The following is a 16,990-nucleotide window of genomic DNA, read 5'->3' as shown; positions in this document are numbered from 1 at the left end:
TTTCAGTTTTTCTGTCTGACTGACTAATTTTAGATCTAACGGAACTAGTTTTATTTAGAACTTTACTTGTATTATTAATATATTTTTAAGTTTAGTCCTGAAAAGACATCAGGAAAAAGTCGAGTGAAGCTCTACCTCCACATGATCACTTCTTCCATTAGGGCCTCCATTAGATTATCGTGATGCACTAACATGCTTTGTGTTGGTGAGCAATATAGGACACATGAAAGGCCGTTTTTAAAAATAGAAGGAAAATCACATTTGATGTTGCTTTGTTTAGCACCAGCGTTAAATTTAAACATAATGCTGCAGAAAATCGGTTAAACCGTTGAAAACGACAAACGACCGGCTCGCTATTTCCGCCCTCCGTGTGTTTTTTATACCATGTAAATGCAACAGCAGCACAAACTGACCCTCATTGGAGTCACACATAGCTCGTTCCAATTGGACTTCTTCTTAGAAAATGAATGGCAGCTGTTTAGTACATACCATTTTCTCAGAATCATTAAACGGAGCATCTTTGAGTAGCTGAAGTTGAGATTTGTTCAGCATCAGGCCTGATTCACAGAAACTACAGCATTAACAGTAATTCTGTAACCTAAATTACTGTTATGAAATGATCCTGTTAGAGTAAAGACGCCGTGACCGACATAGCAGCTGACGGCAGATAACCGCCACATAGTGACATGAAATGAAGAGCATATGGTCTGATCGGGTCACCTGATCTGAATGAGCACAGTCAAGTCGAAGCCAGTTTTCTCCGACTTTTAAAATTTTCCTGCTTTCTTTTCATCGCTGAGATTTAAATCTTTTATTCTTTAGATGCGTCCACCTTTATTTTTGATGACAGACTCATTCGTCCTCGTTCGCTTTCTGCAGAGATGTTCCTCAAAGCCTGATACCTAAAACACACCAAAGTGTTTTCTATTGTAGTCAAGTCAGGAAATATATTTCCCCAAATCGTAGTTTTATCGTCAGTCTCCGATCTCCGTGCTTCACTGTCAGGATTATGTACAGAAAAAGTTCTCAAATTCTTATTTTTTTTTAATATTTCCCCCACTTGAATGTTTAAGACCATCAAACAAATTTGAATATTAGACAAATATTACCAAAGTAAACACAAAATGCAGTTTTTAAATGATGATTTAATGTTTAAAGCCGTCCAAACCTACCTGGCCCTGTGTGGAAAAGTAATTACCCCCCTTGTTAAATCATGAATTAATCATATTTTTTGGGAAGCTGAGTTCAATTTCACTGATCACACCCAAGCCTGATTAGCTCCAGACCTGTTCAGTCAAGAAATCACTTCAACAGAACCTGTCTGATGAAATGAAGTCAGCCAAAAGATCTCAAAAAGCTGCAACAAAATGCCGCGATCCAAAGAAATGTTGTGTTTACTTGGGTTGTCTTTGATATTTACATTTGTTTGATGATTTTAAACATTAAAGTGGGAAAAATATGCAAAATAATAAGACTTTGAGAAGGAGGCAAATACTGTTTCACTCTAGCAGTCCTGGTCAGGTTCACGCCAAACATGCTGGACAAATTCATCTTCATCTGACCAAAGAATGTTCTCCCAACATTCATCAGGCTTCTTTTCAGGTTTTTAGAAAAGTGTCATGTTGCAGTTTTGTGCCAAACGCTGTTTTTCTTGCCCTCTGTCCAGAAGTATGGACATAATGAAGAGCCCTTCACACTTTCAGAGCTTCCCAGACACTCAGATTTCCACTGATAACCCCTGGACCAAGTCTGAAGCTGCTACTGTTTGTTCTTTTCCGCAAGATTGTGAAAGTACAGTCGTGACTCGATAGTCCGACACTAAATGTAAAACCTTCTTTTATGTCGGATAGCAAGGCTGTCGGATTGTCAAGACGGACGTCGAGATACAAGGAGGGCTTGATGCTGGAAGGCTCATTAGTTGTTAATATTTATTGCTCATAGTTGTTATAATAACTAGTAGGACTGGTCCGTATAGTACTTTCTGGGCCCAATTAATGATGAATATCAGAATATTCGGTGTAGTCAGGGGACACTTCCACCCCGGGGCAGCGCTCGACAGGGTGGAAGTGTTCGGAAAGCACAGGCAGTACTTGGCTGCTGATGCCAGTTTAGTTAGCGGTCACACTTCCGTTTCCACCATCCATGTTTACTTCCATAAACACTGAGCACACTCGCTGCGTGTGACGTCGTCGTGTCCTCTTCTGCGCATGCGGGACACTTTTGGGTCGTATGAAGTTCACACAGCAGATCACATACAAGTGGCATTTAGTTGGAAATGTGAACAAACTCACAAAAAATTGGATTTCACACAAAAAAAACAAAAACGAAATTGAGCATGAAGTCCTGCAGTGTGAACGTAGCCAATCTGTAGGATTGTTCAGTCAGATAAAACGCCGTTATCCTGATTGGTGACATTAAATGTCATGTCGGAGTCAGAATCCAAGGCTGTCCCTATGTTAAGGCTGTTTTTTATGGGTTCCGTACGTTTTTCCTAAAAACCTGTCGGATAGCAAGGTTTAGGATTGTTCAGGGTCGGATTATCAAGTCACGACTGTAGTTCAATGTCTGTGGAGTCATTTTCGGAGGCCGACCACTGCAGCCCTGATTAGTGCGACTATGGCTCCTTCTATACCTCCTGATCACTGCTGCTTGAGCTGATTCGTTGTTGCTCACTGATCTTCCTGGATCCTTTTCCTTCTTTGTCAAGTCTCTCAGTCAGATTTTTCAGTTCCTCTGTTCAATGCTTTTGAACTTTTCAATTTGTTCCGTTGGTCCAAAGCTGAGAAAGTTCTGCTGCTCACGGCTCATTTTAGAACCATGTTAATGCAATTAGACTAATTAGGAAATCACAGGCGAGTGTTTCAGTGATCACAGGGGGATTCGCATTTGCTGCATTGAGTTTCTACTTTGGGGCCTGGATTATCAACATAGTCTTTCTAAAGTGTTTATTTTGATTGTTTATAACAGCAAATACTCTCACTGAGAACTGAATGTTGTACAGGGGCGTAATCTGGAGTTATGCAGAATCGTTAAAATCTGATATTCTTCCGGCGATGGCCTTCTGCTGTTGTTTAACTGTCTTTCTTTGCAAATTTCTTTCCACTATAGTTCTGATCATTTACCAGAATCTGAAGTCTGTCGTTTGTCTGTTGAAGCCTGGACATGTTAATTCTCACACACACACACACACATTTTGCTTTCAAGGACCAACGCTTGTCCTGAGAAAGGACCAGTAATGATATTATGTGATCACAAGAAGCTTTTTTAATTTCGGTTTGACATAACAAGTTTCGTTTTCCTGCCACGTCGCAGAAAATAGCCAGTGATCATGTGAAAAATGGCCTGAAAGCTTTTTATGTTGATGCAACGGTTTGATTATTTGTTATGTCAACTTGAGATTGGCAGGAAACGAGAATCTTACGGGGAGATTACAAAAAAACCAACACTCGGACTTGCCTAATTTGATTTTGGTGAGAAACTTGTGTTTCATAATTTAGGGAATTGGCATGGCGACCAAAAAGCAGCTTTAGTGGGGTTAAGTAAACTCCCACTGCAAATTTACACAGAAGTCTGTTAAAGCTACAATCCAGGCTTAAAATCCAGGTTTTATCATCTATTTCCTGGTCCTACCTGCTTTTAGATGGTTTCCTGTGTAAAACTTACTTTAGCTTTTCTTGTTTTTAACAAATAATAAATGTACTTTGTGTGCTGTGCAATTTAAATGTAAGTTTGCATCCTGTTGTCAATGGATTTTGACCAGTCTAGTCAAAGATCCTCTTGAGATTATTCAAATTTAAAGGATTTATTATGCTTTCTTTCCCTGTTAGTCTTTGAGTACAGAATGGAACCGATAAAAGCATCATTTTTCTATTTGTTGAATGAATTTCTGCAATTTAGAGCCTGCAAGTAAATTATCTTGACAAGTAATATTATTATCATCACTGGTTTTAGTTAGATGAATTGTTATTCCCAGTTTGACCTCATGGTGGCACTGTTTTCTTACTATTTGAATGCCTTAATCTGAACATAGCGATACAGAAGTTTGTCTGTTTGGCTTATTTGTCACAGTAATGTGATGCTGCAGCACCTGGACATCAGGTTTTATGCAGAACAGTATTTCTTTTTGCCAAATCTGCTGTAAAACTTCAATTAAAATCACTTGTTTTACAACCAATTATTTGATATTTAAAAGATTTCTGTATGTTTTGTTTTGTAATACTGTGACATGCAGCTAGATTTGGTTCAGAAATATAATTTTTTTTTCATATTTAAATTTATGCATAATCAGATTTTTTATGTTGCTGTCCAATATTGTAGATTGTAAATCAGTGACATGATGAGAATTAACAGTGAACGTTTCAGGTTTTTCTTGAGATGCTGTTGGCCTCAAATTTTAACGTGAGAAAAAAATGTGTTGAAAGTGGGCGATTTTTAACAAAGTGTCTCATATTTCAGCCCAAAATTTCTGATACCATTTCCATATGCTTAGTTTATGATAACAAAAAAAATGTTTCAAGGAAATCAGTGACAATCAAAATGTGTTCTTCTCTTTTTAGGTTTTCTGGAGACCATGTGGTGTGCAACACGAGACACTGGAGGCATTCTTCAGTTTGGAAAAACAAATGTTTCATCACATCTAAATTAAATCTAAATCATACACAAATGACAAACATATGTTTTGTTCTTGCTGCAACAAGCGACATGGATTTAATATACAGCTGAATCTGTCTTATGTAACACACATGCAGTCGTAATGTGTTTAAGGAATAATTATCTTGTGATCCGAGGAATCTTGCAGACCCTTAAATGATCCCGACGCTGGGAGTCCCGGCTTCAAACAAAGGGACTTTTTAAGTTTGCAGCAAGGACACATGGGCTGTCATTAATAATAATATCATGAGAAACTTACTGCGCCTCGACGGAGGTCAGCTGAGGCGAGCGATTCATGACCGGATAAGCCCTCTGAGCAAACAGGTTGAATTCAGCTGAGTGTCATTTCAGATGACTGATTACAAACTCTGATGAATGGTCATTTTACTACATCTGCTTTACAGCTCGCCCATATGTAACAACAGATTATAAGGAGTATGTGACGTACGTACGTGTGTCCTGTTGTCTTATGTTTATTGTCGTGCATCTCTTTGTGATTGTTTGCATTTAATTTAATCATTTCATGTCTCGTGTTGATGTTGGAACTCTTTATGGTTGTTTTTTTTGCCCAATGTTTATCATTTAGTTTTACATTTTGGCCATTTTGCATCTCTTTATGGTTGTTTTTTTTTGTTGTCCAGTTTTCATCATTTTGCATCTCAAAGTGAGAAGTTAAACCACTGCAGGGCCACAAAGACGAGACCTTCTGCTGAACTGAAGCTTTAAGGTTAAAGCATTTTATAAATCAGAGGAATGTCAACACTCAGAAATTATTACTAATCGTTTGGCTTAAACTTAAAGCAAAGATGTTAATAAATGTTTAATATCTCCTCACCACATGCAGAAGCAGCATTTGCATGTCAGCGTGGTGACTAAAGTTTCCTTTTCTGTTCAGTGTCTTTGGGATATGTCACTGTGAGAGTTGTACTATTGATTTTACTTTTTTTTTTTTTTCCCATTTTCTCTTTCATTTATAGCAGCCAGAAATGAATGACCTGCCCACTCCGGTCACACCACTGCCTCCACCTTCCTGCCCCACTGCGGGTCACATTATGCTGTAATTTTATAAAGCAAATGGACTACAGCGCTCAGTCCACACTTCTGGTCTCAGACAGCAAGCCGGCTGCTCCTCTGACACCCAGGTATGACTATTTCAATACTTTTCTCTGAAGACAAAGTTTGGTGTTGGTTTTCCTGCGTCGAATCTGCAGAGTGCAAAGATCCTAAAAAGTACGATATTGCTAATTTTCTCATGAACGATCCAAGTTCTGTGGTGTTTTAGCAAATCATCGGCTTAAGAAACCTTTTGAAAACGGACAAAGTGGACAAAAAAACAGTCATTTTCTTCTGACAAGATGTCGACTTGATATCTGACGGGTGTTTCACTGAGTGGTAACAGAGGCTTACAGAGGAATGATAAGGGAAGCCGGGTATTAGGAATAAGGGCAGATATCAGGTTTTTAGCGAAGTGTTTAGAGTTTCATTGAGACATCTAGTTGGTATAAAGGGTTTATAGTGGAGGTTAGTGGATTTCCATTGAAGGGGTACACGGGGTGTATAGAGGAGGATTGAGAGATCGGGGAGTTTAGAAGAATATGAAGACAAAAAGGGGTTTTGCAGGGATGTATAGTGGGTCTGCAGGTAGTATATAAAGGGTTAGAGGTACTAGGAGATAAAGATAGTTTTTAAAAAAGGGTCTAGAGTGTTTACAGATGGATTTGTAAGTGAGTGTAGAAGATTGTGTTTTTAAAGGGGTATGGAGTGTACAGGGGGTCATTTGAGGTATATAGAAGGCATAAAAGGCATATCCTGGAATATACAGGAACACACAATGATAATGGATGAAATACGGTGGCTAGAGAGGGTTTAGAGAGAGAGACAGAGGGTTTATGAATGAGTATGGAGGGTACAATGGGATTCTTGATGGGTACAAAGGGTATGGAAGAGTAGTTATGAAGGGGTAGGAAGAAAATAGTTATTTTTTATGGATGGTATAAGGGGTTCAGGGGGATTTGAGAGATGCATAGAGGGTTTATGAAGGAACAAAAAGAGTGAAGTGGTTTTTATCAAGGGTACAAAGGGTACAGAAGGATTAGAGTGAGGTACAGAGGGTTTATGAACGGGTATGACGGGTACAGTAGTTTCTATTAAGAGTATGGAGGGTGAGAGGGATTAGAGTGAGGTGATTCAATGGGGTTTGGAGAGCAGAGTGGGTTTTTAGAAGAGTGCAGTGGGTACAAAGGGTTTAGTATCATTCACAAAGGGGTTTTTGAAGTGGTATGAAGGGTACAATGGGTCTTCTTTTATAAGATATTAAGTGTACAGAGGGTTTATGAAGGGGTAAGACAGGTACAGTGGTTCCTATCAAGGGTACTGAGGGTACAGGAGGATTAGAGCGAGGAACAAAGGGTTTTTGAAGGGGTATAGACGGTAACGTGTTGGTTTGGACAGTATAGAAGATACAGAGCATTTAGAGCAAGGTTTATAAAGGGATATGGAGGCTACAACAAGATGCGCACAATAGGATCAAATGTATATGAAGACCTGCCTGAAGAGGTTCGCCATGTTCAACGAATGGCGGCGCACATGGACGCGGCGCCCCCTTCAGGAAACAGTGAGAGTGAATGTGTAGTGCAAAACTTACTGGTTGAATACTCCTGAAGAAACGCTCTCTCATCTTGTCTGTACTACTGTGTATGTACAGCAAAATGACAATGAACTTGATTTGATTGTAAATGGAGAATATGAGGGCAAACCAAAGGCTAAACGAAAGACACCATTAAATGTTCCACCTTCCTTCTTCACCAGTAGGTTTTTCCTCATCTCAGTTCAAAGTCTGAAGTTACATTAGACAACTGCTCTGTTGATTTTGCACCCAAAAGTCACAATGACGCCTCAAATCTGCATCCAGAGAGTAACGAAGAGGTGTTCGGGTTTCTGTGGAAGTTCAGAAGTTTAGCTAAACTTCCTCTCTTGTGGAGAAAAGTGGAGAAATGTTGCAGATGTGCTTCCCTTCCTCTCATGTTCTCATTCAGTTCTGCCAATGAATAAATAACTGCTATCATCTCCACAGGATCTAACCACAACTTAATCTGTGTGACGAGACACTAATGTGAAAACTCGCCTGCTCATAATAATGTATTTTCAACCACATGCTTCATGTTTAACGCACCACACTCGATCATCTCAGCTGATTGTTGTGGTCACTGAGGTGAATTACTGGCCAATAACGTAATGAAATGTACAGAGAGCTGCCAAGAACAGCACGATGATTCTATTTGAGGACATTTCCATGTATATATTGAACTTCTTTCAAAATTGATTTCTAAATGCATGGAGCAACACTTTTTAAAATCAGCACTTTGACATTTAATATTGCTGCAGTAGCTCTCCTTGAAACTTTAAATGTCTTCTAATGCAAACACATGACTTTCCTTCTTAGTAACTTTTTTAAAAAGTGCATTTCTTTTCTTTCTTTTTTTTCCTTTTCCTCCCCTTTGTTCATGTTTGTTTCGTGCATTGAGTCGCTTTACTGGCAAACCTGGTGAACTCCAGGCTCATTTAAACCTCCCTATTACACTTACACTTGGAATCATTTTGGAGGAAGTAAATCAGATTTAACAGTCGCATCATGTCCTTAATTAAAACGGGTTTCATTCTACAGCATGAGCCTACTTTGCGGCATTCCTCAGCCTAATTTGTTGTATGTAGTGCTCAATTTAATTTTCAAGGAATCCCAGAGGACTGCACTGCACACGTTCATGGTGTCATTATGCAACTTGTTATTCATTTAAATATCCACCATGTGACTCTCAGATGGTACTGAGGTGGTTTTGTAGAAAAAAGTCAGGCCGCCAATTACAGAAATTTAGTCCAATTTAAAACATTTTATGGGATTACTCATCCTGTCGTGCAGCGACGCATTTGTCATGTCACTGCTCTCGACTGTCTTTTTTTTTTCTTCCTGAACAGCAGAGATTTGATTCAAGACAATGGATCCCTACAACTGCTTGGAGTGCAGTGAGTCCTTGTATGGACAGAAGTACCTGCTGAAGGAGGACAATCCGTTCTGCGTTAAGTGCTACGAGAGCCTTTTCTCCCACAACTGTGAAGTTTGCCAGAAGCTCATTGGCTGCACAAGCAAGGTAGCACATCGACTTGTTCTTTTTCATCAACGCTGAATGTTAATAGCTTTGGTGTTTCCTCTAAAGCGTTAATGTTGTCGATTATGATTGAAGTTAAACTCAATGTTGCACTTGCACATGTTTGCTTCTACGTCTTGTTTTATAGACGGTAGCTGCAAAAGTTAGCTAATGTATGTATTTTTTCTATCATAAAGAAATACAAAATGCACATTTTTATATTTTTTTTTAAACATTAACATAATTGCAACTATGCAAGTAAGGGAGCACAGATGGGTGCGCTGTCTCATGTGAGGCCATACAAACCTAATTCCATTGGAAAAATGTCCGATTTAACTCTGTGTTGCTGTCAGTTAACAATGTTTGTTGCACAGGATTTGCTGTCTTGGTTCAGTGTTGTTGGTTATTTATTTATTTATTTATTTTTCCTTTATTTAACCAGGTAGGTTAATTGAGAACAGATTCTCATTTACAATAACGACCTGGCCAAGAGGCAGCACAGAGCAGAAAATACAATACATCCACAAAAAACAATACACAAACGAAATGTAATAATAAAAGCCTTTGAAGATAAAATACACTAAAAGCAGGTACAGGACTCGGTAAATAGTTGCTTCACCATATTTTTAAAAGAAGATAAAGATATAAATACACTGAGTTTGAGTGTTTTTTGTAAGTGGTTCCAGTCGAGGGCTACAGAAAACTGAAATGAATAGCGGCCAAAGACAGTTAGTAAGTCTGGAAGCCCTAACTCTGACCCTAACCCCATTAAATAATGGATTAATTGGTGGGTTGTGGACAAAACGATGCGTTTGTCACTTTGGTCTTTTTGGAAACACTTGATTTACTGATTTAAGAGGCTAAACAAGCGACTGATTAATTGAGTAAATGATAAACAGATGAATCGTCAGTGAAAATAATTGTTTTCATCATGGTGGCAGCAGTTCGATGCTGAAGTGCAACACCAGCACGTTAGCAGTGACGTAACCATTTAGCACAACACACCCTCAGTCTTGCTGTTGAACTGTTTTGTGATGTGAAATTAACCACGACAGCACTCCTTAAGAGTGTTAAATGAAACAACAAATAGACTATAGAGGCTTCATTAATAAACTATTACATAAGCCACAGCATTTTTCATTGTGGTTTTGAAGTAGCATACTCCCTTTGACTAAAATAAGCAAATTAACCAAGGAGTCTTTGTCTCTGCAGGATCTGTCCTACAAGGAGCGCCACTGGCACGGCGAGTGCTTCCTCTGCATTAAGTGCAGCCGGTCTCTGGTCGATCGGCCCTTTGCCACCAAGGATGAACTGCCGATGTGCACCGAGTGCTACAGCAACGAGTATTCTGCCAAGTGCCATTCATGTCTGAAGACCATCATGCCAGGTTAGAAGTCTGGATCTTGGTTTGTACACTAACAACGCCACCATTAAATCAATTTATAGGTGATTTGAATAATGCAAATATGTGCATATTTGCTATAAAATCGACAAAAAAACACCAAAAATTAAAGGTCCAGTATGTGCAGTTGAACTATGAATCGCATAAAACACAAGTCAAGTGAAATAAAACGGCTTTAATTTCTGCAGGAAAACGTGAGAATCGATGACTTAAAAACATAATGAGTTATGTGAGTTGGAATGACTCAGCGGTGCATCAGCACCATATGGATGGTGCGCTGACATGCAGGTTAAACTGAAAAACTGACATTCTCGCCGTCTCTTCCCCCGCCCACCAGGCTCTAAAAAGATGGAGCACAAGGGCAGCAGTTGGCACGAGAATTGCTTCACCTGCAACCGTTGCCAGCAGCCCATCGGCACCAGGAGCTTCATCCAGAAGGACGCCAGCAACTACTGCCTGCCCTGCTATGAGAAGCAGTTTGCTCTGAAGTGCAGCCACTGCAAGAAGGTGAAACAACACAGAAATCAATAAGCCTCTGCAAATGCAACAGAGAAGCTTAACACACAAAGTGGTCGGATGCTCGTATTGATGTTTTCGACAGCAGCACAGATTCATTAAATGGGAATATTCTGTCTTGTGCATCATTTTAGATACGTTATGCTATCAAGGGGCTTCGTTAGACGTGATTTGTTTTTTGCTTATTTGACCTGAAAGTCGGTCAATATCCTGCAAATGCAATGGACAGAAATGCAGTGAAGGAAAGAGACTTGCATGTAGTGCAGACGACAGTTATGGGGAGGAAACAGATGGTCGCGCAGGCAGGAATCGGAGGCGTCTTTTTGTGCTAAAAGCTGGTAGGTGAGACAGCAGTCATCTGGCTCGCCTGTGACTAAGTCAGCAACAAATGGCTAAATGACTGAAAGATATGAAGCTCCACTGTCACACAAAAGCAGTGATGCTGAACGGTGAAGTTCAGAAGGGTTTTAGGAAAGCTTTTAACTGAACCGTGCAACATTAATACGTGTGGTAAAACCCTAATTCATTCCTGGACTCCTGAGTGCACAGATATCTACATTCAAAATGCACTCTTGTTTCTTCTGCACCTTTCTTGACCATTTGCATCAAAGTGCTAGTCTAATAAATGAATCATAAATTAAATACACAAAAATGTGTGTTTTAAAGGTCGTTTAAGCCCATGCAATCAGGTGAAATCCACTAAAGTCAGAAACTACTCTGCTATGCTGAAGAAGTTAGTGTTCAGCCACTTAGCTTTGAGAAGCTAACTCGATTTAGTGCTTTCCTTTCCACAGGATAATTGAATCTAGCTTTAGGCTTATTTATGTGGTACAACAAACTCAGTTAGTCTTAAAACTGTAATTTAAAGGCAACTTAAGCACATAAAATCACATGAAATCCGTAGAGTTTGAGGCTACTGAGCGAAACCTGATTAGTTAGCTTCCTAGTTTGAAGAAGCTAGCAAGTTTTGTCACTTTTACTTTGACAGTATTATTTAACTTAGCATTTTGATTATTCATGTGGTACAACAAACTCAGAATTAAATCTGTAATTTAAAGGCTGTAAACCTAAAAAAAAAATCACACAAAATCCACAACAGTCACAGGGTACACTGCTTAGCTGGAATAGCTAGCTGTTAGCTTGAAGAAGCTAATAAGTTGTGTCACTTTTATTTCCACGGTATAATGTAATTCTGCTTTTTAGCATTTATGTGATAAAACAAAGTCTGCATAAAAAAGTAATTGAAAGGCAGCGTAACCACAAAAAAGTGACATAAAATCCACTACCGCCAGAAGCTGTACTACTTTAGGGTACATAATGTTTAGCTAGTAAGCTTTAAGACGTTTTGCTACCTCTCTGTTCATAGTAACTTGGCTTTTAGCTTTTTAGATATTGAAGCATCAAAACTGTAATTTAAAGAACGCTTACAAACATACACATAAAGTCTAATGGAAGATAATATCCAATTCTGTTCTGTAATTTAGGCTAGTTAGCATTTAGCTAGCTAGCTTTTAGATGGCCTAGTTAGTTTTTTTACTTTAACAGTATGATTTATTTATTTAGCGTTTGGCTTAATTATGTGGTCCACCAAAGTTAAGCAGCAAGAAACATATATTTTAAAGGCAGCTTAATCACATAAAATCTGCTAGTCAGAGACGAATCTTAGAATTTAGGATGGCTATCCAGCTTTACGAGGCTAATTTTATTTGCTAATTAAATAGCATTAAATCTACTATAGTCAAAGGCTGTGCAAATTTAAACTCAGAACATCAAAACTACAGTTGACGGGCATTTGAATCAGATAAAATCAAACACTACTCAGAGGCTACGATGCTCGTTTAGGCTAATTAGCTCTATTTAGTTCCTTTTTGTAAGTAGGTAGATGTGCTAATAGCATTCCTGTAAAAATAGTATTAAAATAGCAGCAAGCCCTCACATTTGACGAGCTGTAATAATGAAATGTTGGAGCTCTACTTGTAATTGTACGGTGGATTTATTTATAACAAAGCTCTTCATATGCTTGTGTGCAACAAGCTTAATTATGAGTAACTTGAAAGTAACTAGTATAGTGAAAGTATATCACCTGAGTGGACGCACTTAGTTACAATCTTTCACTGTTTTTATTACGTCAGTTCAATATTTTCTGTTTGATACGTTTTTATTTTAAATCTTTTGACATATGAACTCGTATCATTTCAGCCGATCATCTACGGAGGGGTGAACTACCGCGACCAGCCCTGGCACAAGGAGTGCTTCGTCTGCATTGGATGTAAGCAGCAGCTGGCCGGCCAGCGGTTCACCTCCCGGGACGACTTTGCCTACTGCCTCGCTTGTTTCTGCAACCTGTTTGCCAAGAAGTGTGCTTACTGCACCACCCCCATCAGCGGTAAAGTCAGAAGCAATGCCCTCACAAAACGTACATTATTCTCTGTCTGGGTGGGTACTTTTTGATTGCAGTTATTCAGTTCAGTCAGTTAATGGACACTTTCAGTCTGATAAATCGTCACAGTTTAGTTTTTTAATACGATTATGTTTAAATAAAGTATTAGGTGACTGAATTTAGCTGTGATGTCAGGTTGGCTGACTTTTCACTGAAAATTCTTGGACTTATCTCGTCCAAATCTACAAATCCTGAGGCCGGGCATGCTGCGTTTCACCTCATTATACATCTCTGAACGACTGCCAATGGCCTGGATTCATTCAGAGATCCAGTCAGAGCTCAGTTCAAAACCCAGCAAGTACCAAAAGTACAATTTCAAAGCTGCTTAACACATAAAGTCACATGAAGTCCACCAGTGTCAGGGACTACCCTGCCAAGATAGATTAGTTAGCTTTTTGCTTTAAGAAACAAGCTATTTTTATTATTTTTCTTTGCCCGGTATTATTTAATAAATTGGCCTTTGGTCTGTTCATGTGATACAACAAATTCATTCAGATACTGAATTATGCTTTTAAACCAAATGAAATCCACTCTGTATTATAGGCTTGTTACTGTTTAGCTAGTTAGCTAGTTAGATGGACCAGTTTTGTTGCTTTTACAGTATAATTTAATCATTTAGCGTTTGGCTTGTTTCCACTCAGGTAGCATGAAAGGTATAATGTAAAGGCAGCTTCACCACATGAGGTCTGCTAGTCAGAGGCTACTCGCTTCATTAAGGCTACCTAGTTAGCTAGTTCATTTCATCTTGATTTTCTTTCCACAGTTTAATTCAATAATTGAACTCTTGTCTTATGTATGTGGTACAACAAAATCAGATAGCATTAAAAATGTAAATTTAATGCAGCTTAAACTCATAAAATCACACGAAATCCACTACAGTCAAAGGCTAGTCTGCTAGGCTTGATTAGTTAGCTTATAGCTTTAAGAAGCTAACTATTTTTGTACTTTTCCTTGACCCATAAAATGTAGTAATTTGGATTTTTTCCTATTTATATGGTACAGCAAACTCAGATATTGAAGTATTAAAGGAAGCTTAACTACATTAATCCAAATGAATCCACTCATTAGACGCTAGTCTGTAATTTAGGATAGTTAGCATTTAGCTAGTTAGCATTTAGATAGTACAGTTTTGTTTCTTTAACAATATAATTTAATTATCTAACTTAGGGCTTATTGATGTGATACACTGAGCTCAGGCTGCATTAAAAGTATAATTTAAAGGTAACTTCGTCACATTTAAACGCATGAAATCTGCTTATCAGAGGCTCCACTGCCAATTTAGGCTTCCTAGTTAGCTAGTTTGCTTCAAGGGGCGCATTAGATTGGCTGCTTTTCCTTCCACAGGCTACTCTTTCACTGCCAGATACTGAATTATACTTCTAGGCGTGAGTTTGTGACCCAGTACATGCAACTTTTAATGAGGGCCAGCAGGCAACTTCAAGACGATTTGAGTCTTGATGAGAAAGCAAAGAACTGTCGAATGTTCCTGCTTTTAACCACGGGAGCCTCTTTGATAAGAGATTATTGCTAAAACAGTTTCATGTGATCATTTTTTTTGAGCATCAAATGCTGAATAAGACACAGTACCAGCAGCGCTGTAACATGAAATTAGGGCAGATCTAAACTTCAAGTGATCTTCAGCGTCGACTGAGGGTTCTACAGATCAGATGTTTCCCTGTGAGTCCCGTGTGGATCCAATCAGCATCAATTACGGGGTAATTGAATTACAGACATCATGAGACTCCTCTGTGCTGCATGTGTCGCAGGTCTCGGGGGCAGCAAGTACATCTCGTTCGAGCAGCGCCAGTGGCACAACGACTGCTTCAACTGCAAAAGGTGCTGCATTTCCCTGGTGGGCCGAGGTTTCCTGACCAGCGACGACGACATCCTCTGCCCCGACTGCGGCAAAGACATGTGAGCAAGCTTCCCCCCCGGAGAGCAGAGCAGCAGCCTCCTCGTGCTGCAACATCTGTATGATCGATCAGTGTCTCACACATTAATCTACTTCTGCTGCCAAAGGTGTTGTCTGCATGCGCTGATGATTCTGTGTTTTACATGAATGAGCCGAAGCCTTCATTCCACCATGTGTTTTAGTTTCTTTGCTGTCCATCTTTCCTGTGAAGAATTCATACAAACTGTACACCTGATTTTGGAATGAAGGTATATGTGGCATCAAAATAAATGTTTCTGACGGATATTTTAGAGCAAATAAAGCATGTAAAGTTGATTTAATATATGTCATTATGACCTGATTGTTACTACTAATATTGTTTGTTCTAATTACATCATTTGTGTTTATAAAACCCAAATCTAATATACAAAATAAAGATTTTAAAAATGAAGCAGATGTTATTCTTTGTGAACTAATATGTGAAAAACAAAAAATTAGGTCAGTGTAACCTGATAAAATCACTTAACGTTTGCTACCCAAACGCCACGATGGTAATTTTAGACCTCACTTTAAAATAAGTTAGCTTTCAGCTAGTTTGCTTTTGGAGGACAAGTTTTAGTTTCTTTCTACCACAAATGAAATAATTAATAGTAAATTAGTCATTTTTTCATTCGTGGTGTGACAAAGTCAGGCGCTGGAGCAATAAAACAAATATGGAAAACTGGTGAAATTGGGTTTTGCTAGTTCTGTTTTTCCATTTATAACTCGCTGGAGTCTGCACTTTGTTTCTATTTCTCAAAAATTACATTTTAGTGGTATCCTTTTGTTCATGGCGGTGGCGGAGGAAGTATTTATCTGAGCATGTGTTGATTATCCTGTGTTTTATATAAATAAGCTGAAGCCTTCATTCCACAGTAAGATGTTTTATTTTTTTCAATATGTTTAACTGAAGCATCACAACTTTCCAGCTATAATGTGAAGAATCTTTCTAACCAGACGAACTGTACACCTCATTTTGGAATGAAAGTATGTGTGGCATCAAAATAAATGTTTCTGACGGATATTTTAGAGCATATAGAAGCATGTAAAGTTGGTTTAATATATGTCATTGTGACCTGATTGTTACGACTAATGCTGTATCTTCTAATTTGTGTTTAATATAATCTGGATCTGACATGCAAAATAAAGATTTTTTGACTTGATGGATGCTTCGGTTACTTAAAAGAAGATATTTGGAGGGTGGAGGGTCATCACAAGACACGTATTGCTTTTGTTTGAGGTGCAGCTATTTATGTCAAACTTATTGCAACTAACAACACTTTCCAATACGAATTCATCTGTTTTTTTATATATATATTATTTTCTAGACCTCTGAAACACAATATTTCTTAGTTTGCTGTTTAAATTTAGGGGTTAAGACACGGCTGTGTTGTTTATAGTGTGAATAATTTGCCAGAGTAATTTAAATATTAAGGGTTCAAACTGGACAGCAATCATAAAACAATACAACTTTTTGAGAATTTTAAATATTAAAGCAATGAGTGGACAGTAATATTATTTATTGAGACCAAACTGACCATTTTAAGTAATATAGCTAAGGCCTGACAGTATTATTAATTAACCTAACTACTTCAAATATTAAGACTAGAAAATTTGAATTAATTATGGGAATTAATGTGACAGATTTTTATTTTTTATATCTAAGACCCGAGAGCACTATGTGTATTTATGTGTTATTATTTTGTTTTATTTTACTCTTATTATATAACGTAAAAAAACAGAGGTGCAGCTCGTAAAAGTTTTTTTTAATAGATTAAACTTTTTTAAATTGTTATTATTCACTTTGCTTCCATGAAAATCTGCAAATGCTCATTTTTCGAAATGCCAAAGATCGTCTCTTCGTGTCTTCACCGCATGAACGTAACAAAGAGCTCTCACTCCATCTCATT

At 38.3% G+C, this 16,990-nt stretch overlaps 1 protein-coding gene across 1 annotated transcript; it reads left to right on the top strand.

The window, feature by feature from the left end:
- The first annotated feature begins 5,744 nt into the window (after positions 1-5,744).
- On the top strand, positions 5,745-16,243 carry LOC103370266 (four and a half LIM domains protein 2-like). The gene is made up of 6 exons (XM_008299254.1): positions 5,745-5,792; positions 8,623-8,795; positions 10,005-10,179; positions 10,532-10,701; positions 12,910-13,096; positions 14,917-16,243. The coding sequence occupies exons 2-6, from the start codon at positions 8,643-8,645 to the stop codon at positions 15,066-15,068; spliced, it is 837 nt and encodes a 278-aa protein (XP_008297476.1). The 5' UTR covers positions 5,745-5,792; positions 8,623-8,642; the 3' UTR covers positions 15,069-16,243.
- The last annotated feature ends 747 nt before the right edge of the window (positions 16,244-16,990 follow it).

The sequence above is a fragment of the Stegastes partitus genome, unplaced genomic scaffold, assembly GCF_000690725.1.
Source record: "Stegastes partitus isolate 25-593 unplaced genomic scaffold, Stegastes_partitus-1.0.2 Scaffold1396, whole genome shotgun sequence".
Lineage (NCBI taxonomy): Eukaryota > Metazoa > Chordata > Actinopteri > Pomacentridae > Stegastes > Stegastes partitus.
Note: the sequence above shows the minus strand (reverse complement) of the source record. Positions and strands in the feature narration are given on the sequence as shown.